Source organism: Rhopalosiphum maidis, chromosome 1 (genome assembly GCF_003676215.2).
Source record: "Rhopalosiphum maidis isolate BTI-1 chromosome 1, ASM367621v3, whole genome shotgun sequence".
Taxonomy (NCBI): Eukaryota; Metazoa; Arthropoda; class Insecta; order Hemiptera; family Aphididae; genus Rhopalosiphum; species Rhopalosiphum maidis.
This window is the reverse complement of record NC_040877.1, coordinates 22509161-22533093: the sequence shown is the minus strand read 5'-3', so window position 1 is coordinate 22533093 and position 23933 is coordinate 22509161. Positions and strand designations below refer to the sequence as shown.

General features: G+C 24.3%; 3 protein-coding genes across 6 annotated transcripts in view; 1 reads left to right on the top strand and 2 right to left on the bottom strand.

Annotated features, from left to right (window-relative positions):
• Positions 1-10396, bottom strand: part of LOC113550710 (protein roadkill) — a 42873-nt gene extending 32477 nt beyond the window's left edge. For both annotated transcript variants that reach the window (XM_026952720.1, XM_026952722.1), the window contains exons 1-2: positions 10055-10396; positions 9827-9874 (exon numbers count right to left, since the gene is read on the bottom strand). The gene's annotated coding sequence lies outside the window, so the exon portion shown is untranslated. The remainder of the gene's footprint in view (positions 1-9826; positions 9875-10054) is intronic.
• Positions 10397-10555: 159 nt separating this feature from the next.
• LOC113558566 (WD40 repeat-containing protein SMU1) lies at positions 10556-14393 on the top strand. Its single transcript, XM_026964062.1, has 10 exons — positions 10556-10786; positions 10868-10934; positions 11712-11855; positions 11928-12042; positions 12195-12383; positions 12476-12705; positions 12771-12994; positions 13066-13167; positions 13242-13425; positions 13494-14393. The coding sequence occupies exons 1-10, from the start codon at positions 10761-10763 to the stop codon at positions 13743-13745; spliced, it is 1533 nt and encodes a 510-aa protein (XP_026819863.1). The 5' UTR covers positions 10556-10760; the 3' UTR covers positions 13746-14393.
• Positions 14394-16072: 1679 nt separating this feature from the next.
• On the bottom strand, positions 16073-22679 carry LOC113550694 (ras-related protein Rab-11A). Of its 3 annotated transcripts, XM_026952694.1 has the most exons (7): positions 22482-22671; positions 22368-22418; positions 19389-19510; positions 18856-18929; positions 18511-18785; positions 16774-16921; positions 16073-16649 (listed from the first exon to the last, which is right to left on the bottom strand). In XM_026952694.1, coding segments are annotated over exons 1-6 (666 nt in total). In that variant the 5' UTR covers positions 22483-22671; the 3' UTR covers positions 16073-16649; positions 16774-16778. The 3 variants fall into 3 exon arrangements, with proteins under 3 accessions (XP_026808495.1, XP_026808493.1, XP_026808494.1); XM_026952692.1 differs by lacking the exon at positions 16774-16921 and having other exon boundaries at positions 16259-16649; positions 22482-22679; XM_026952693.1 differs by lacking the exon at positions 16774-16921 and having other exon boundaries at positions 16260-16649; positions 22368-22677.
• Between the last annotated feature and the right edge of the window lie 1254 nt (positions 22680-23933).

Sequence of the window (23933 nt, the reverse complement as noted above, 5' to 3'; positions counted from 1 at the left end):
TCGGCACATTATTAGGGTCCAGTCATACACAACGGCCGTCCACTCTTTGTTGTCTTAAGGACGAACAAAATAAAAAAAAACCTACATAGACAGTTTTATTACTTAGAATTTATTCAAACGTCTACCAAAATAACGGTTATATTAAAAAAGACAGGTGCACACAAAAAAAATTTAACCATGCGTTTTCTCCAATTACTTTTCGAAAGTCAAAGAAAAATTAATCATCCTGTAAAAATGAATTTTAAAATATTTAATAACACCAGGAAATATATTATAGCTAACACCAACCTGATTTGTCAATTATAATTTTACATATTATATATATTTTTTACGAAAAAAGAAAATCATAAAATAATTGATGTTAGTCTTTGTTACAAAGAAATTAGAAAAAGTACGCTTTGATCAGCCATATATGTATACAAAAAGTTAATAAAATAAAATTACTGTTATATAACCGTTACATGAAAAATAATTTTATTTTTAAATTAATATCCATTCTTATATACTTCCGTTAATAGCTTAGTGCTATATGTTTTATTTATTTGCAAAAACCAATGATGTTTATGGGGCACAATAGATGCAGACAAAGTAAAAGGGCTGTGGGTGTCTCGACAGAAAGACGGACCTAGTTAACACCGGTTTCGAGAACGAGGTCATCATTGACTTATGGTATAGAGCACCTGGCCGACCCGACACAAATACTCTAAACGGGGCACCATTATTCTACATTTTCCATCGGACTAAACAGTGTAATTTACGATTATTCAAATCATTTGTCTTACAAGCATACTATATTGCTCAATTTCAGATCGATATCTTTAAAAATATATATTATAGGTACTACGCTACTGCAACATAAATAAACCCCGGAACACGAAAAAAAAAATTTAAAAAAATTTTATAAGATTACGGCATATAGTACACAATTACAAATAAATCATTAATTAAAGAAAAACCATAAAAATGTAAAACAATAAAATTTATAATATAATAATATGCATACAATATGATATTATCAACTAGTTTGCCAATTTACTAATGAAATGGCGTTCAGACAACTAAAAAATAAATATCAAAAATTAAATTTGACGTTAACTTTTTTTTAAAACTTACTGAAAATAATATTTACTTTTAGTATAATTATATACCGTTTATTTATACTGTACCATATTCATATAGACATATTACATATTTATGAGTCTATAATATGATACTATAAATCATGATAATTAATAATTTATGAACAAATGATAAGAGATGATAAGGTATGACACATTGACATACATTATTGATATCCTCAGAAATCATTATAATATGTCATACTACTTACCGAGTAACATTATACGTTACTCATATATTTATATTTCCTATATACAAACATTGAAACATATTAAACAAATACACATAATATGTTTGAGTCAGCGAGAGGTTAACTGTTTGATAAGAGGGCAAATAAATGCGACATGTAAAATACTTTCTAAGAGAAATGCGGTCAACGCGAGTATTGGTGAGTAGGGAGGTCGCGCGTTGTGCAAAAGACTAGGGTACGATTCGTTCCAAATTTCACGCGCCTGTCGCTTTACCGTCATTTCGGTCAAGCCCCTACAATTCGATTTATTGCCATCTCTCTTCTTAGTTACATAACGTGTGCAGGTTTTATTATTTAGAGAAATCTCTAGAAGATAGCAAATTGTATAAGTTTTACCTTTATATATTTAAAAAAAATGTGAACAAATATAATTTAACTAAGTAATACTATTTAGGAAATATAATATTATATATAAAATTAATGAACACATAAATTACTTGTATATAACCCAATGTAGCAAAATTATTAAATAGGCGTTGTGAACGTTTTAATTACCAAAAAAAGTATATTTAAAATATAAATACTATAGAGTACAATATACCTATTAAATTAATTTGTGTTTATACAACAATTTTACAATATTAAAAACTTTAAGTACGATTATAAATATATATACTATACTATCTTAACTGAAATTAAAATATAATCTAAATAGTAATATTAATAAATGATAGTTTTTTTCATCTTATAAACATAATTTTGTAAACTACTTACATCTAAGTTAGTTAAGTTTTTTAACATGTTATACACTCAATAATCTAAGCTTTAATTGAGCAAATAAAAATTAGTTGAATAACAATAAACATAAGACAGTTGTGATAAAATGTGCAGTCAATTTATTAAATGTTATAAATAAAACGATATAAATTATAATATTTTAAGACAAACAGATAAACCAAACGAAACCGAACGTACACCTACATGTACTATAATTAAATACTTATTAAATTGATAAAACCTAATGTCATAAAATCATAACATACAAATACATTTGTATGATTTACATTGAGTGAACGCTGCCTAACATAATGACCGTTATTTGATCTTCTAAAGTTTCATTACGCACGTCCTCCTTGTAACAATGTACCACACACCCATAAATCCGTGACATTATTTTTATCAAATATGTATGCACTGTGTTGGAGGTCCCTAGATCATTCTTATGCTAATACAACAGATTCAGTTCCAACCATGAACAAATAGTTTAAGTTACTAAAGCGTAACAGGGAGAATATACTAAATATATACTCATGTATCATTAAATTAAAAGTAGATAAAAAAAAACACGCGAATTTTAACTGTAGAAAAAAATACATACTAATATATTATAATAAATAATAATATATTAACAAAAATAAGACATTTACTTTTATAAATGTAATAAAAATGTATAAAATGAATTAATTTTATATTTAATAAAAAAAATGGCCTATTTATATTAAATGTTACAAAATACAATTTGAAAAAATTATTATAACTGTAGATATTTAAATACTAATTTAGTATGGACTTATTTAGAGTGGATAGAAATTTGATTGAAAGAGGTAACTTATGAAAATGTTTGAATAAATATTTAATTTAATTTTCATATATGTCAAGTTTGAATTAAAAATATAAATATTGTATTATTATACTGGAGTCATAAAGTAGGTATATCTTTTTTACCATTTATTTTAAACATCAAAATAATATCATAAAATACGAGTATTGTATAATGGACAATTGTTAAAAGTTAATAATTTATTTCAGTATATAAATTGAAATTATTATTATTATTTTTAACGTTTTAAACGTAGTTTACTTATTGCTATTATTTTTGATATAATACAATCAAAATTATTCATTAAAGTTTTTAAGTAAATGCAGATAAACATTTTTTTTACCAAACAGAGGTAATAAAAATATGTAATTAAATTTATGATAATATCTAACACTACTACGTGTAACGCATAGAAACTACTTATGCAATTGGATTTAATAATAAATTGAATTTCTTAAGACGATAAAAAATTGTCATTCGTTATTTCTTTAAACTTGAATAATATTAGTGGATACGACAAAAAAATGTAATGTTTTATACATATATTTTGTAGGTTCACTGTTCTTCAGAGTCCTGGGTAAACTTTCGATGTAAACCTTATACAAATAATAAAAACCCTTTAGGTAATAACTAATAAGTTATACGCGCGAGAATAGAAATTATGTTTTGAAAGTATAAATTGTTAATGTTAGAAATGGATTCGTGTACAAAATCAAAATATAGACAAGACTTAATTTAAAAAAATTATTAGTATAATCCAGAAAGTCTAGTGTTACGGTGTTACACGGCCTAGAACTCAAAAAAACGTAATATAACTTTCAGTATTTATACAATATTATAATTAAATTATAGCTAAAACTATGAAATATTTTTTTTGAGTGGGAAAATAGGTAACCACTCTGCTGTACAGTGTGTCCAGTAGGTATAAGTATTGAATTCAATTTACGAAAAACTAATTGAGCGGAGACAGTCTGTCAGCCTATATTACTAAGTATATTATATTAAAAGGGATAGCTTGGGGATAAGCATCTCAAAGTTATTAGGTCAATATTTAGAACTTTAAAATTTAGTGGGCGAAAATATAAAAGTAAAATAAAGAACAATATTTTAATATTACAATTAACATTTACTTTTTATTCTTATTTATTTATATTTAGAACATGGTTTAATACGTTAAAAAAAATATAATAAAATAAAATAAACAAATAAGTGCTAAAATCTTATAAAGTAATTTGAAAATGTAACACAGGCTAGATAAAAAGATACGCAGACCACCAGTTACCGATTTTTGATATAAATCAAAATCTATAAAATGCATACTTTTACTACTTAAGATACGTTTAAAATTTAAAAAAAAAATCATTTAAGAAATGGTTTTGACATAGATTACTAATATTTCATATATATATATATATATTTAATTATTTTATATAGGTACCAAATAATTGTTAATTAAAGTATTTAAAATCAGAAACTCTAAAAATATATAATTTGTTTCTAAATTTTTGATTATATATTATAAGATATAAATATCGTTTTAATTTCACCCACTTAGAAATATTTAGAATACATATTATGTTACTACAAATTATTATAAATACTACATCTGTAATTAAATACATTATTAGGTAGATACAATAATTTATTCATTTGAATATAATGGACATTATATCATGGTACTTTGTATAACAACATATAATATACCTAAATTAAATCGAATATGGTAATAAACAAAATGAATCACGAATAACATGGGAAACGTAAGCAGCAAACTTAATTTATTTTTAACTAATGTAAGTTTAGAAAAAACGGCAAAGTTACTTAACTATATAAACGTAATGTAGGTGTCGACTACTTTTTGTCATTGAGTAAACCGTTGTAATGTATGAGAAGATTTAAATTATTGAATTTAATGATAAATCATTCTATAATTCTAATGATGAAAAACGATTCTTCGTCAAAATTCGTTAATTTCATTTCAATTTCCAATTTTAAATATCTATAGAAAATGTGTGGCTATGTATTTTTAATATTTCTAAATAGTTAACAACACCTACCTATATGGAATCTTGTATTATAATTTCAAGATTTTTAATCTAAACATTTTTATTAACACTTAAAAAATCAATTTAAAATTTTAAAACAACTTTTATAATAGCTTAAAATTAGACTAAATATTTTGAAAATTGTACTAAATAATTAAGTAACAATAGAATTTTTCAAGTTTCTATGATTTAAAAAAAAAAATTGTTTATGCTTGAATATTCAATTTTAACAACATTTAAAATGCAAATGATCATAAAAAATACATGTGTAATGGTATTCAGTTTTTTTTTTTATTTTTATTGTAAAAAAAATGTATATAAAACCTAGCATTACATTTTCAAAAAATTAAATTTATCAAAAAAAAATGTATCATGTATGAATCGAAAAAATAAGAGCAACATTTTTTGAAAATCATTTCATGTCAATAGTTAATACTAATATATTTGGTAACAATTTTAAATTTCCTAAAATTGATTTATGACTCATAAATTATGAGTTACGACCAAAAAACAAAATCGATTTTATCAAATGATGTATTTTTTAAATTTATTTTAAATTTATCCTAATAATACAATGATAACGAACTGATATCACAGAAATAAACCAAATTTTACTTCAATAAAAAAGAACCAACGTAAATATTTTATCGTAAATTTTATATAGCCAGTGGATATAGAAAAAGGTCAAGCGTTGTTTAGGTTAAATGTTATGGTAGAAAAATCAGGTTAATCACACTAACTTGTAGACATCTTATATGCCCTAGAATAAATCTGCGATAGCAAAGGTATACTTTCGTAGTTTTATGTCGCAACAGGATTTAATTCAACACATAAAGTAATATGTTAGTAACATGTGTAGTTATAGTATTATACAATGTTTTATTTGATAATTAAGTAAAAGTTAATTTAATATTTTTTTCTTTTTTAGAATATTTTTTAGAAAAATGATATAATAAATAATATACTGTTAACTATACGCAATTATATGTGTACTTTTTTTATTACATTTAAAATATTCAAAGATATTACATTTTACGCTTATTACTTTTTTTCTAGGTATTAGTTATTTACGCGATCTGTTATAAATACCAACAATTGATACTTTTGAATTAAATATTAAAAATCTACTTCCAAAAGTTAAAATACACTATTTAATTGTATTATTGTTTTCAAAACCTATAGGCGATATAAAGTACATGTATGATGCATTGTATACAATTGGTATTTAAAAATTATAATACAATAATACTAATATTTTTAACAGCGATAATTTAAAAAAAAAAGGATTTGAGTGGATACATAAATAATTAAACAGGAAATGTTAGACAAAAACTAAATTACAATATTGGTGTTTCTAAGGCCTCGGTTTGGTATTTAACAATGGAAAAGGTACATTTGTTGGAGATCCTATTTATTTACTCCGTTTTATCATATTGACCTGAAACTGTATGACGGTGAATATACGTACATATACAGTCCGCGCTTTTTAACGCCCACTATTGACTGTTTGACCTCATGAAATCGTTTCATTTGCTACAATTATTATTCAGGATAGAAAGTACAAAACAGAATAATCCACTTTAGTTAGTTTATGGCGATTATTATGTCCTAGATCTCAAGTTTCCGTTATGGTTTTTATTTTTCCCAGAAATGTCAACGTATATATTATATTTTTAATATTCTCTTTCTTAAGCCAAGGTGTTAATCAAACAATTTATTACTTGTTACTCGTAACATAAAAACTTAAATAATATTTTTATACCTATTGTCAGAATATTTTAGAAGTGGCAGATCGTAAATTTGTTATACATTTTTTAAATCAAAATTTGTACAATAAGAAAAAGTTGAATAAACAAAATATATTCAGCCTTATTAAACCAGAAGTAAATATACTTTAAATTAACTATCATTATTTAATGAAACAATATTTCAGAAATAGTAATGCATCAAATGTAGTACTACATTTTATTTTAAGTATTTAATAATTTTATTCTATTTTTAAGTTTATGCGATATTTAATATTAATAAATAAATATTATTTGTAGTAGGTATTTAATTTATAATTTTTTGGATAAAAGAAATACTTCAAATTTTTGGTGGGTTTGTAGAGTTATAGATCCATCTTCTCCCTCCCTTATTAAATTTTGAATTGTGTTCTATATAATATCATGATTCATTAAGTATTCACCTAGGAATCACGATTAATTTGAGAAACCTTGTCCCGTACGATTTGCAGTAATTCCTGGTTATGCCACTATTTCAAACCTTTCACAAAGTCTCATCATAAAATACTAGATTTTGGTACTTTACAGAAATCAGTTATGAAATTTGACATAGGTAGTTATATAGATTATAGAAAATTATTTTATTAAACAGAATATTTTTAATAGGTAACTATACAATTTTCTTTGTTTTGAAACGAGCCTAGATTTTTAAATTTTATGATTATTTATAATTTTTTTTTCGACTAGATTTCTGTAATGCCATTAGCATAAAGATAAATGCTGACGAGTAGCAAAAAATATAAAAAAAATCTTATTGAGTTCAATAATACTTAACAATATTTTGAAAGTTTTTTATATTTAGGTTTTTGTTTTAGAGATTGTCGGGTGATACTACCGAGTTCTACCCTATAATTTTCCGCTTTTTAATCTAAAATAAAAATTAACTATTGTAAAAATAAGTGTATAGATTGTAAGTATGCTTTTTAATGCTTTTTAATAAAAAAAAAAAATCACATAAATTGAAAGAAGTGGCGGTGTAAGAATGAATAACGAAATGGGCTTCTAATTGAAACTACTATATGTGGATGGGAAAATGCTTATGTATCATACTGGAGTATTTGACTTTTAGTTATCACTAGAAAATAGGAATACAACTAGTATTTTTTAACTCTGTTTAGAATAAATGAATAGAGAAGATAATATAATAATCTTTTGTTCTCTTCCAAATGAAGTTCACGTCACTATTACATTTAGAAATAATATGCAATATATGCTATATTATGTATCTTTCAGTGCCGTATCCAGGGGGGGGCTTTTGGACTTAAGCCCTCCCCAAAATCTTTTATTTTAAATAGTATGTGCGTATAATATGTTTTTAAATTATTTCCTATTTTCCTATAGAGTTAAGTATGAATATTTAAGCCCCCCAAAAATAAATCCTGGGTACGGCACTGGTATTTTTATTACATAAATTTGAATTAAAAGACAAATTATGACTAATGGAAAAAAAACATAATATAAATATTCATGCTCTTTTTTCTAATTGTGAATTACCTAACTAATGAAAAATTAATACAGGTTAAATACATGAAAAAATTTATGAAAATAGAAAATTCCCATAAAATGAACAATGATTCAAATTAATTTATTTCTAAAACATTGTAAAAAAATAAACTATTTGACTTAAATACATTTTTTTACCATTTAATTTTTTTTTTTAAATTAGATTAACAAATTGACTATTTTTAAATTTAAAAAAAAAACTTAAATCAAATTTTCTGTAATAACAAAAAAATTACTGCACTTAGCGTACCGTAGCGCAAACATCTATAAATTATATAAAAAAAAATGTATTCAAAGAAAAGTTATTTCATTTGTCAGTTCTTTCTCTTACACTGTATTACAATTTAATATATTTTAATTTAATAATACAAAATGTTGAACCACATACATAATTACTTAATAAAATATAGAAATTTTTAGGAAATATGGTAAATAACTTATATTATATTTTAAGATTCTCAAGATTTAAAAAAAAAAATATTTTTCAACTTAATTGATTTCATATTGGTTCACTTTTATTAATTTAATTATACAAAATAATGTTAAAAGTTAGAATTTTAACAAAATATTTTTTTCATTTAATATACTATATAAAATATATATGAGTTGCTATGTAGGTGTAAAATATTTTAAATATTTATAAAAACAATATCCATTTTAATGTCAAATTTACCAAAATTTGAACATATTTTTCTTAATATTTATGTAGTTGTAGAAGATAGTTAACAGTAAAATTCCATATTTACATTGCAAATTACCAAAAATATAATTATACCATTGAATAATAGATTTTTAATACTATTTTAGTAAATTAAATGTTTAATAAACCTAATTGTTTTGTTTTTTTTCTACATTCATTTAAATAATTCCAATAAAATTGAATAATATATATTATTATCGATTATTCATTTAAAACATAAGTATAATTTATAATAAAATTGTCTTAAAATATGTAAACTCAAAATATAAAATAATACTTTTTAGTTCGACAAATTTTTAAAAACACACTTTTTTTATTATGAATTTAATAAATATTGAATTTATACAGATATATAATATATATACTATATGTCTACAAAATCAAGGAGTACTCTACAACTTAGAAAATATTTAATATTAAAAGTAGGAGAAGAATAATTGAATTAAAAAATTGTAAGCTAAAGAAACATATTGCTTTGTAAATGGCTTTTAAATGCAAAAATATGTTTAAGGTACTGAATTAAAGTGTTCCTTGTTAACAGTAAAACATACGTGGATATTTTGATTTACTTTAATAATTACAATAATTAAAATTATCACACTAAATCCAAGTTTCCACTACATAGTGCAGTATTGTGTTCCAAATATTTAATATGTAGATAACAAAATTCCAGGAACAAGTTAACTACAAGTTGAATATAATTTTGATTCAACCCTACACAACATCATACCATAATGGAAACCCGACTTTACTCATACTTAAGAGTTACATGTAATAAATTTTCCAGGACTAAGGTATACTAGGATTTTACTTAAAGAATAAATAAAGAATATAGTATAATATATTTAATTTAAGAATCTATTTAATATTAAATTTTTAATTTACCAGAGTGTTGATGATGATACATCAATAATTGAAATGTTGATTGACAGTCTAAAAAAACATAAATCAATAATTAAATGAGTGTATTTCATAATAAGATATTATAAAAAAGTTGTAATGTATTAGGTATTGTCCGATTGCAGCGAGACAAAATCAAAAACTCAAATCGAGGAGGAATATGAGGATAATAGTCTTAATTTATAGTTTATAGAGGTGACAATTGAAACTTACCAGTTGAATCTTAAGATTTGATTCAAAGAGAACAGTATAGGACGTAAAACCTTGACACTAATGTTTTAGCAACGAAATTTTTTATTCTACAAATCCCGTTAAATTTTACACGACAAAAGTGGTATCAAACACAGACGAAACAAAACATTTAGCAATTAATGATCTTTATAAAACATGGCCGAGGAATAGTTTACAACACTCGCAATTTCGGTGTCCTATAAGACGAACAATCTATATAACCATATAGCCATTGAGGTAATAATAATAACAATAATAATCACTAAAATACTACTCTACAGCAGACTGCTGCCGTGTATATAGTAATATATGTACTATGTACTATATTGTAATAACTAATTATTCTGTGTTTGTACTTTGTGAACGGTTCTTATCACACAAATTCAATTGACAATATTCCGTGTTAGAGCGTTTTTGCGAGAAGCGTAGTTGCATAGCATAATATTTTGATGTTTTGCATCGCGTTATCAGTTTTTGTTTGTTTGGCATGTGGTTATCAGGCCGTACTGTATTCGCCGCTTTTTAGTGTCACGAATTAAAAATATTCAATTAAAATCAATGCAAATCCTGAAATGAGTTTTAATTTCAATAATATATAATAATTCACATTCTATTTACTGACTGCCATAGTTATAGTTTTAGCCAAACTCTTGTCTAATTTAAGTACAGTTAACTCAACTCCTGAAAAATGTCTATTGAAATCGAGTCTGCTGAGTTCGTACTACTCATAATTATCTAACTTAATATATTTAACAAAATGTTCGCATTACTTATTAAACTTTATTTTATTTACAGTGTCATCAGACTTATACAGCAATATTTAAAGGAATCAAATCTAATGAAATCTTTGCAAACTCTTCAAGTAATTATTTTAACTATTCCACTTTTGTAGATATATAAATAAACCAAATCGCGGACGAAAAGTCAGTTTTAAAAAAAGTTGAACAAAAAGTCCGGATTCAGTTTTTATAGTTCGACAAAAGGTTTAAGTACATTTTTTAGATCGGACAAAAAGTCCAAAAATTAATATTTATTTAAAAATTTAAAAATGTTTGTACACATATTAATATATTATTATATTTTCGTATAACTAACAAAAATATAACAGAAATCCACTATAGTTAGGTATCTATAGACTATAGTAATGATAAATTTATATTTTTTTATTATATATAGGTACTATTATTTTTTTAGTTTTAGTTTAATTAACTTGTTTATAAATAATATAAAATTCATTGTTAGTTGAAATGTATTTAGTTACAAATAAATGTTGTTTCTAAGATATCGTATGATTGTATCTATGTTCATATTTTTAAATGCATGTATCCATACGTACCAATTAAAATTAATTAAAATTATATAATTATAAATTAAATTAAGAAAATCGAAAAAAATATAATGTCTACAAATATTTTGTATCCTTGGACTTTTTATCCAACACTAAAAAATGTGCTCGGACTTTTTGTCCGACTATAAAAACTGAATCCGGATTTAAATTTAAATTTTTTTTAAAACGGACTTTTTGACCGATCACCAAATAAACTATTCATTTTTTTGATACCAAAAATGCAGTATACCAATAATTTGGAACAGGTTTTTCATGGTAAATATTTAGTAATTAGATATTAACATTTTCTAGGAAGAAACCAGTGTATCGTTAAACACAGTAGATAGTATCGATGGTTTTGTCGCAGATATACACAACGGTCATTGGGATACAGTGTTAAAAGCAGTACAGTCTTTGAAATTACCTGATAGTAAATTAATCGATTTGTATGAACAAGTTAGTGTTTTACTAGTTATAGTAGATAAATAAGAATAATTTAAAATATTATACTATGTTATTAATTGGCAGGTTGTATTTGAACTAATAGAGTTACGTGAACTTGGAGCTGCTCGATCACTATTGCGTCAAACTGATCCTATGATTGCTTTAAAACAACATGAACCTGATCGTTATATACACCTTGGTATAATTATATTCTATGTAAATGATAGTCACAATAATTGAAAATTCTTGATAACTTTAATAAAATACTACACTTGTCTTTTACATATTTAAAAGTTGAATTATTACATTTTTGATTTGAGTATAGTTAATTTTATTTTTTTGTTATTCTAGAAAATCTTCTAGCTCGGTCTTATTTTGATCCTCGTGAAGCATATCCTGAAGGCACATCTAAAGAAAAACGTAGGATTGCTATTGCTCAATCATTAGCTGGTGAAGTATCTGTAGTACCATCATCAAGACTCTTAGCACTATTAGGTCAAGCATTAAAGTGGCAACAACATCAGGGTCTTCTACCTCCAGGTATTCTAAGATAATCATTCATGTAAAATAATAATAATAAGTAAGATATATAAGATACCATAATAAGTTTTTATGTAAATTGTTACTTTTAGGTACTTCAATTGATTTATTTAGAGGTAAAGCAGCAGTTCGTGATCTTGAGGAAGAAACATTCCCTACTCAACTATTTAAACAAATTAAATTTATCCAAAAGAGCCACGTTGAATGTTCTAGATTTTCCCCAGATGGCCAGTTTTTGGTGACTGCCACAGTTGATGGATTTATTGAAGTATACAATTTTGTTACAGGAAAAATTAGAAAAGATCTTAAATATCAAGCTCAAGTAATATTAATTTTTTTAAACAATTTGTACTTATGATAAATTCTTGAAATTATTTTTTTTTTCAGGATAATTTTATGCTTATGGAAGATGCTGTACTAAGTTTAAATTTTTCTCGTGATAGTGAAATGCTGGTGTCTGGCTCTCAGGGTGGAAAGGTGACTGTTTGGAAAATAATGACAGGACAAGTAATGCGAAAATTTGAAAAAGCTCATGTACTAGGAATTACTTGTGTACAATTTTCTCGAGATAATACACAAATTTTAACTGGTTCATTTGATATGACTATAAGGTGAAATTACTAACAGAAATAGAAAAATGTATTCATTGTAAATGTTTTTTTTTTTTTTTTCACTAAAACAGAATTCATGGCTTGAAGTCAGGTAAAACGCTTAAAGAATTTAGAGGACACACGTCATTTGTTAATGAAGTCGTTTATACTGTTGATGGTCATAGTGTAATAAGGTAAGTATATTAAGATTAGTTTTAATAATTATTGATATAAATGGTTTTTAATAATATATTTTATGCATATAAAGTGCGTCTAGTGATAGTACTGTAAAAGTATGGAGTGTAAAAACAACAGAATGTACACACACCTTTAAATCCATGGGAGCAGCCGATGTAGCTGTCAATAATGTACATCTTTTCCCTAAAAATCAAGATCATTTTGTTGTTTGTAACCGTTCAAATACTATTGTAATTATGAACATGCAAGGCCAAGTAAGTAATCCATTAAAAATATTTTTAAAATATAACATTATACTGATAAAAAAAATTTATTTTTAAAGATCGTTAGATCATTTACAAGTGGTAAACGTGAAGGTTGCAATTTTGTATGTTCCACGGTATCACCTAGGGGAGATTGGATATATGCAGTTGCTGAAGATTATAACTTGTACTGTTTTTCTTTAAACAGTGGGAAATTGGAAAAAACCTTACAAATACACGAAAAAGACGTCATTGGACTAACACATCATCCTCATCAAAATTTATTATGTACCTACTGTGAGGATGGTATGGTACGATTATGGAAACCTTAAATTGTTTATGTATATTATCCTAATAGTATAAAAAGTATGATATAAATTCAAACAAAAATTGGACTCATTTAATAACATTTAATGATAATTATTTAATAAATATAAAATATAGGTAATGTGCTTTGAGTATCATATTGTAATTAAATAAAAATTAGTTTAATTACTTTTTAAATTTTATTAATTTACCTATACGTAATGTATTGAATGTGCACTGTAAACTATAATCTTTTAATACTAAATATATCTTGGACCATACTTTTATTAGTAAATAATGGTAAAACTAATTTTTTCCTCTTTAATATTTATATATACTCTATTCCAAATAAGATCAGCCTTACGTAGCGATCAGTTTTCTTCTGGGGAAGCGGTCAGGCTCCCCCACCTAGTAGTTGTTCGACTGCAGCTCTACCAGCGACGGAAGCCACGCCCATACGCACAACTCGGCCGCCGAAGGCTGATCTTAATTAGAATAGACTATAGACTGATTATGATTATGTATCCCCAATATTTTGCTTTATTTAAAACCAACATATTCTGCCATAGACAGACTATACCGAATATATAATAATACAGTCACTCAATAATTCAAAATTCAGAATTCAGAGAACCAAGCTAAAAATTCAATTTACCCAGTGTTCAAATAATCAAAGAAAAAAAAATTAATAATTCAAATTAAATAGCAATAAAAAAATCTTATTGCATACACACATTGTTGTATTTATTGTTTATTATTATTAATACATTTTATAATATGTTACAGTCGTCACTCGATAATTCAAAAATTAAGAGGGACCAGCTAAAAATTTGATTTATGAAATTTTATACATTTTCCCATGCTTTGTGTACCATTTCAATAGCAACGAGTATAGAAGTATTACATGGACCATCATCTATAAAGACCTAACATTCTCAATTGATTTCTTTTCGATACATTGTTTTATAATTTTGAATTATTCCTTGGTCTAGTGATTGAAGAGTAAAAGTTGTGTTATGAGGTAAAAAATTAATTTTGATATTTTCAAGATGAGGAATATATTATGGTGGGCCATAGAATAGTATATAATTACCAACAAATTTAAAAAATGTACGTCTCCTGCCAACAGAAACTTTGAATTATGTAGAAGGCCAAAATACATGAATTTTCTTCTAATTATAGAGATTTTCTCTGTAGACCAAGCGTTTAGTTCAATTTATGGAGTTTTTCGAATTATATTATCGAGCGACTACTGTATATACAATAAACATGCAGTGCTATTCTGGAAAGAGAAATACACTTAAGTGAAAAATATTTTTATTTTCAATTCATGATACACCAACAGATGTAAACAGATAGAACATATATAAAGGTTAAAGAACAATGTTTATGTGTATTTTACATCACGCACATAGGACATATTCCCAAACCCTAAACATGCAAATATACTAATATGGTATTAATATGTTTTTAAATCATTTGAATAAACTTATAGTTGTTTTACTGAAATTGATATAAATACCTGACACATTTTCATTTTAGACTCAGCACTTTCACTTAATATTTTTAATATATTAATATAAAGCTAATAACACAAAAGTAGTTATGCTGAGCTTAAATTTAATGTAGATCACAGCGAAAAAAAATAGTGGATAAACATTCTCTTTTAATAAATTTGACCAAATGATTGATTGATTTCTTACACAAATGACAGGTACATTTTGAGTCTATAACCTAAATTAATGACACCTTTAAAACATATTAAATGAGAAAATAGTATTAATAACAGGAGCATGCGTGTAAGAACCAACCAATACATGTCATATGGGTGTTAATAATAGTCTCAAAATAATTAGTTGATACAGTTATCTAGTTTGTTATTTATTAATACCACTGAATTAATAGCTAATATTATGCTGAAAAAATGATTGGCTAGATTTCTCTAGTAGATACCTCAAATGAATTATACTTTTATTAAACAATTATAACTGAAATAATAATTAAGGCTATATAAAAATGATTTTGTACCTACTCATGATGTATAAATTCATATTATGTAACACACTTTAGGAAAAAACAAAACTCAATACTTACAGAATATTGAAATTAAATTTACACAGAGTTGTTAATACAATAATATTGTTTATTGCCTAAATAAACTTGTTCTATTTTTTAAACTAAAAATATGATTTAATATTAATCAATTTTTATTTTAAAAATGTTATATACAATACAATAAAATAATATTACTGATTACAATTTGCAGGTTTATAAAAACCAAATAAAATAAAATAATATAAAACCTGAAAAAGATATTCTGATAAAAATGTATATTCTAACGTGTATAAAAAGATTGAATGACTATATTTTTGGAAGGTTAAAAAAAAGTAGATTAGGTGTATACTATTAAACAAATTATATACTACTAAATTTGTTAATATGTTTGAATTTTAAATAATGCCAATAGTATTATAACAATAATGGAATCTAAACTAATATAATTTGAATATTTAAAAATATTGTAATTGTTTGAAAAAAAAACATAAAATAATATAATTAACGATTAGAAAATATTAAACATACATAGAATTATAAGTATAATTTGTATTTAAATAATGAAGAGATAAGAGCCCCAAAATGAGAAGCAAGTAAAAGAATTTTAATTTATCTTAAATTAAAATACCTGTACTGCAAAATAATAATATTAAAATAAAATATGGAAAAGGGGACAACACTTATAAAATCTAAAGTGGGCTTAAATTTTGATACTCAAGCTGACGCATTACAACAGAATTGTTTAATTTGGAATGCAGCCGAATCATTTGTGTTTGCTGTAGTTGCATCTATCCTGATTGGCTTCATACACACTTTGTCAATTTCGTCCCCATCCATACTATCCATTTGACGGGCTGATACTTTGCGATGGATTTCTAAATAACAAATAAGTTTAAAACTGTATCCAATTGCTGTAATAATTATTTACATTTAATAAGTCATAATAAGACAAATTAAAATAAAACATTCATATTTTCATCAGGAACCTGTAAAACAAACCTGATTTATGATGATTGGCAGCATTGTTTCCTGACGTTATCAGAGTTAACTGTAGGTTTGACATCAATTGGCTCAATGTTTGTAGGCCGTATCGTATCACCTTCAGGTGGGTCTCTCATTTGCTTTTGAGACACGATGTTATAGATTTCTGAACAATGGTGAAAAACCGAACAAAAAAAAAAACAAAAACAAAACTACTCAGTACCAAAATAATACAATACATAACTAAAAAATCATTCAAAAGCAATTAAATCACATTAATTATCAAATTTTAAATCAAAGGATAAAGAATAATATATTATATTAATTATGGAAACCGAATATGAAATAAAATATATTATAATATTCAAGTTGCGAAATATATTGTCATCACTTACTTAGTCATTATTATAATACATCTTTTTACTGAGAAAAATAGAGTATCAGTAACTTAAGAGTTAGTTTAAAAATAATAATTTGTATACAATTACCAAATATTTAAAATTATACATTATGAATAAAGAATATAATAAACAAAATGTTTATTCTATAAAATGTATACAAATTTATTATTGGAAAATTGAATAAATACATAATTCAAATATTTAAATTTAATTTTATATTAAATACAAATATTTTAATATTACATTAATATACTAAACCTTATTTCTTATTAAATTTAGAAAATATGTAAAAAATGCATGCAATTACAATAGTAAGTAAAGCTATAAAAATCCTATATATGTATACTACTAATAAATCAGATTTTATTAAATAAAAACAAAAAGTCAAATATTTTTTACTAATGAAATTTATGAGTTATATTCATATAATATGATTTTTCAAATTTATATTAACTTGTGCAAAACAAAATATCATATAATTAAATGTATTTATAAATAATCTTTTATTGTAAAAATATAAACCATGTATTTATTTTTATAAAGAATAGACTGTTTCATACAGTGACTAATCAAAAACAATATATTGTACTAAACATTTAATATTATTTATTGTCAATAATTCATCGTCATCAATAAAAAAATAATATAAAATCAACAAATTAAAAGTATACATAAAACAATTTTATAGACCCAAATCAAAGAAACAAATTTTAAAAAGTTTAACTATCAAGAAAAAAAAATGATATCAAGATAATATATGTAATAAAGAATTAACATTATAAGAACAGCAAAAAAAAGTTATAAATAACATCATCCTACTAAGTAGGACCTACTTCCAACTATATATACAAAAATGTGTCATTTTATAGATAACTTTTTAACTTCCTAACCAATATTTATAAAAACCTTGTAAAAAAAAAAAAAAAGAATATATAAATTTATTTTTGGAGTTAGTTATTATCACTTTATTTACTAAATTGCATACTTAATTTATGTATTCATGCATGCTTTTGTTTATTTTCTATATTTAAACAAATTTGTTTATCAGTAAAACTATCATGGTTTTAAAATTAAAACCAAGTTATATATAGCAAACATGCAATAGTTACATATATTAGGCATTTAAACAGACAGATTGTCAGTGACAATAACCAAATACATAAGCTAGATTGAGATAAGCAATAAACATCCATAGAATGTTTATAAGTTTGACTACAAATTTGAAAAGATTTTTTTAAATAAAAAAATAACTTAATTCAAATTATAGATAACAAATTTCACAATACTCATCTAAATAAATAAATTCAAGTCCTATTGTGTTAAACATAAATATTAAAATAAAAATGATGCATACCTGTTAATATGTTTTCAAATGCAGTTTCAACATTAGTCGAATCAAGAGCAGAAGTTTCTATAAATGACAAGTTATTGGCCTCAGCAAATGCTGTAGCTTCATCTGCTGGCACAGCTCTTAGGTGACGCAAATCTGACTTATTACCGACTAACATAATGACTATGTTTTGATCAGCGTGATCACGAAGTTCACTTAACCATCGCTCTACATTTTGATAAGTTAACTGTTTTGCAATATCATAAACCAACAGTGCACCTACTGCTCCTCGATAATAACTAGAGATTAAGAAAAATAAGTAATTTAATACAATATTTATGAATGAAATTTAGAGTAATAAATATTTACGCTGATGTGATAGCTCTGTATCGTTCTTGTCCTGCAGTATCCCAAATTTGGGCTTTGATTATTTTCTTATTTACCTGTAAATAAAATTCATTAGAAAAATAATTTTAAAACTGAAACTAGATGGAATTCCATTAAGAGAAATTAAAGAACAAATGGCTATTTAAAAATATATATATATTTATATATAGTCGACAAAATAAAATTGAAAACAATGTACCTATTTAAAAGTAATATTAACAAGTATACTTAACTGATAACTTGTAATTTGAAAAATAATGAAATTTGTTGATTTAAAAATTATTCAAGAAAATTATATTTTTTTATTAATTTGTTAATAGCAGAAAGGATTTGAGTACTTAAGTGCACCACTATTCTATATACTAGAAGCTTGTTTAGTTTTTGTAAACCACAACGTATAATTATTAATTTTTAATTTTCAATAAAGTAATAAAGTAAATCGTCTGGCCTCAGTTATAATTCATATATTTAATTATAAATGGATTATGATAAATTAACAATATATACTAAAATACCTTAATGCTCCTTGTAGCAAATTCTACTCCAATGGTAGACTTTGATTCTAGATTGAATTCATTGCGAGTAAATCTAGCTAACAAGTTACTCTTGCCAACACCAGAATCTCCAATAAGAACAACTACAATAAAAAAAGAAACAATAAAAATATATCTTGTTTTAATTAAATAATTTAAAATAATATAGGATTCAAACAAACCTAAATAATTTATTTTTTGTTATTACTTAATTACATTCATTCAAATCATGTTAACTAAGTAAAGTAATAGTTTTTAACAATTATATTTCAACTTTGAGCAAGTCAAAATAGCAATTGATTTTACAAGATAGGCAAGTTTTTATCTTAATTACCAAGTTTCATGAAGTAGTTCTTAAATTATATCGAAAATAAATCTTTAAATTTTTATTAATTTTTAGTAAAATACAGTATAATTTATTGAGAAAATAAACAATAAATAATTAAGGTTTTAAAGCAGATCCTTAGTATTTTTTATGTAAACTAAGCGATTTATTTAGAAACATTTTTGAACATACTGATTTAATGTAATAATAGTTGTATATTTATCTCTATAGAGGTTAATGATAATGCAGATCAAAAATAAACTATAATTTAAAACATGCAAAATGCATATTATTAATAACAATTTAAACATAATGATTAAAAACTAGTATACATTTTTTTCCTTGTTATCATTGTGTGGCCATATGGGTGAAACTAATACAATATGTTTATTAATTCAATTTAAATAACACACATAACTCACTAAAGTAAAAATTAAAATAACCCTATAAATAATCTCTAATATCCTAAAATAAATAAACAATAATCAAAATTGAAAATATTTATTTTACTATAAACTGTTTGAAAATTAGTAAATCCAACTTAATTAAAAATAGATACTCAAAATAATAATCTTAATCATAATATTAATAATTAATTAATATTTTTTAGATCTAATTTAGTTAAAAATCTATTTGAGAACCCCTGTGTTACTGTCATATTCAATTTTATAGTTTGCGGGGGATAATAGTTCTCTTTCCCTACAATATGACCAGAAAACTAAGCTACACGTGACCTAGTTCAAACTGTTAACTATGCACATTGAAACAGCAACCTTAGTTATACATATAAATCATGATCAAACACAATAAAACTAGAACATAAACATTTAATTTCATCTTTAGAACTTTTATTTTATAAACTATAATATATAAGTACATATTGTTGAAACATATTTAGTTACATCTATATCAATAACTCAACAATTTCAGGATAAGTAATTCTTTCTAAAGATAGTATTTTACTTAAAACAGATTGTAACTATTCATAATATTAATATGATGAAATTCTATTTTGATTTTATATCAGATAAGTAAATCTAATTTCAAAGCTGTTATGATACTTTGATCATATGACAAAGATGTATAATTTCAACATTATATGTATATATAAATCACAATTTAAATAATATAAATAAATTGGTCCAACAAGCATTCAATGTGTTTATTAAAGTCAATAAACCAGGCTATTAAAAGGTCAAACAATGAAACTAGCTGGGTCCATTATGAATTACATTTCATTGAATAATAATGAAAGATTCAATCTGTACCAATTATTTGCTAAAAAATACTAATTATTCAAAAAAGTATGTTATATAGTAGCAAATTATTTGATTTATATATACAGTAAAATTGAAAAATGTACAGGAATATGTTATAAATTATAATATGTATTATAATTAAAATAATGTCTTCATTTTAAATAGTATTTTGATTTTAATAGAAATACCTAATTAATAAACAAATAGTTATTTCAATATTTTAATAATAATAACATACAATTATTTTACTATTATCTAATTTACATATTTTATGAGATTTATTTTTATTAATTGATTAAATTAAATAACTAAAAATTATTTACTTCATGCATTAGGTACCTAAATACAAATAACTAGACAAGATTTGTGAATTATGTAATCTATTATGTACTTGTTAGTATAGTAGGTGATCTACCTTAACATTTTAAGTATAATTAGTGATCTATTAAATTGTATAAGTATTTTGCAAAGGTTACAAATAGATTTTTTCCTAGTAATGGTAGAGTTTATGTATGCTTTTTCCCTATATTATTAATTACATATTATAGTTATTACACATACATGGAATTTTGTGGTGGTAAAATCAATCAATATACCTAGTTGTAGTAGGCAAACATTTTTTATTTGACAACTGATTGATTTATTTTTGTAATAGGTTATTTTGATAATCTTTAATTACATACTAATAACAAATAATTGTTATTAATAATCAATTGTTTGTCTACATAATCATATTTTGTAGTACATCACCATACCAACGTAGATCACCTACTACACAAATGGCCTAAGACTTTTCAATTATAAATAATTATATAAGTAAATTTTAAAATTATGCATAGTGCTAAAATAACCATAGGATGGTTTAGATGGAATTATGAAAAACAGTATGATTACAATTAATACTTATCAACCTATTTATTTATTTTATAATATTGTTCTAGAAAACAAATCTTTAGAAAATTATTTTTAATTTTTCTATTGCTTGATCAAATAAATAAAGTAGAAATAATCCTATAAACAGAATTTAAACTTTAACTACAAATGACACAATTATGATTACAATGTACTTATCGTAATTTCAATATTGAGTACCTACGTTTCTTAGACTAAAAAAAAAAATCATGTTGTAACAGAATTTAGACCAACCACAAAGATCCAACAAATTCAACTAATGGTGGACTAAATAAATTAAATAAACCATAATACAAAATATTCTTCGAATATGTATTGACATAGAAACACCTACAATCTAGCTAATATGATTAAGTAACAATGGTTCCTTTTAAAATCGTCTACCATTTAAAAAAAATTACAAAACAATTTGAAAAAAAAACATTAAATGAATGTATTTCAATAAATTTATAATACGAACATTACCTTTAAACAAATAATCGTATTCTTCGTCACCAGTGCCCATTTTTGCTATCACTAATAGAATAAAAGTTAAAACAGAGAAGTTAGTCCAGAAAACAAAAGATCACGATAACGTACTTATATAATCCAAATGCGTAAATGTTAAACAAAACAACTAATAAAAATACATTTCAAATTGTCATCGATGACAATATTTGATACAGCATAGTTTTGAACGAATTAAAGAAAAAATTAAATTAACGAATAGAATAGAGAATTTAAAAACGCAAAATAAAAAAAGTCTTGATTATTTTAGTGAGGTTGCATCGAATTTTTCCCGTGACAATTCATGAAATAAGTCATGACTATTGGATGAATGACCAATCAGCAGTAAACAGTGTGCCAGAAAGTGATAATTCAAAATGTCTTTCTTAATCAGATACGCCCAACATTGTACCGCCAAATGTTTAAAAAAAAAAAACTTTTACCTATAATAACATAGTCAATATGTACGATATAAAAATCGGATTGTTCAAATTGGTTCCCGGGTTATTTTAAAGGGTATATCCGAATTGGTTCCCGGTAAGTTACAAAAGGTATATCCATTTTGGTTCCTGAGTAGTTAAATCTATTGGTATATTCAGCCCACATTGTTGGTAGGAATGAGCTATTTTTTTCAATATAATTTTCTAAAATATAATAAAAGAATTCATCAAGTTTTTCATTTATCGGTTATAATGACATTAATTCGTTAATATAGATATAGCAATCGTTAACTTCTTGGGCGATATAGTAAAGATAAGCCAAAAAAATAATTTTAATGTTCGTCCTATTTCGGAATTGTTATTTTTAATTTCCTTTGAAAGTCCTATATATATATTATATGTTCTAATAATATTAAATATTTCATTTATATTATATTGTATTTTGTTTTTTTGAAAGTCTTTATCGGGAACCAATTCGGACGTATGCCGCCTACCTAGAATATCGGGAACCAATCCGGATGTGTGTTGCCTGGAATGTCGGGAACCAATCCGGATGTGTGTTGCCTGGAATGTCGGGAACCAATTAGGATGTCAATTTTCAGGTATGGGAACCAATTCAGACGCAATCATAAAACCTTGATACAATAAAATGTATATTATACAGATTAAGGGTTTAATGTTTAACCATAATAATAAAAACACCCAATATCACTTAAACTCTTTTTATGGCCTTATGGATAAGGTGTTACAAAACTACATCAAATTTATCAACAGATAATTCTCCTCATCTTAAAATAAATTAGCCACATAATCTTTTCCCTGTAAAATTTACTATAAAGAAAAAAAGTAAATCCAAACATTGAGATTTAACTTTGAAGTACTATTAGTGACAGTCTATCACTATAGATTATTTCATCCATGTGACCGGATCTAATATTTTATAACAAAAAATGTATCTATAAGTAGTTAAAGAATACAAATAATTCAAATTGTAAAACATCCTATTAAAATCGCAACAAAAAAAAAATATACAAAATATTTTATTGTTGAAAATATATAAAATGTGTAATATTTATACCTAATATTTGAAAATGTAATATAAGTT

What these genes read in the sequence shown, in the direction of transcription:
- LOC113550694 (XM_026952692.1), bottom strand. An exon ending in ATACGATTATTTGTTTAAAG is followed by an intron (nt 19,511 to 22,367) that starts GTAATGTTCGTA and finishes TTTTTATTGTAG; the next exon opens with TTGTTCTTATTGGAGATTCT. An exon ending in ATTTGAAAACATATTAACAG is followed by an intron (nt 16,650 to 18,510) that starts GTATGCATCATT and finishes TTTGTTATTTAG; the next exon opens with AAATCCATCGCAAAGTATCA.
- LOC113558566 (XM_026964062.1), top strand. Translation starts at nt 10,761, where the DNA reads ATGTCTATTGAAATCGAGTCTGCTGA. An exon ending in TCATTTGATATGACTATAAG is followed by an intron (nt 12,995 to 13,065) that starts GTGAAATTACTA and finishes TCACTAAAACAG; the next exon opens with AATTCATGGCTTGAAGTCAG. An exon ending in GATGGTCATAGTGTAATAAG is followed by an intron (nt 13,168 to 13,241) that starts GTAAGTATATTA and finishes ATGCATATAAAG; the next exon opens with TGCGTCTAGTGATAGTACTG.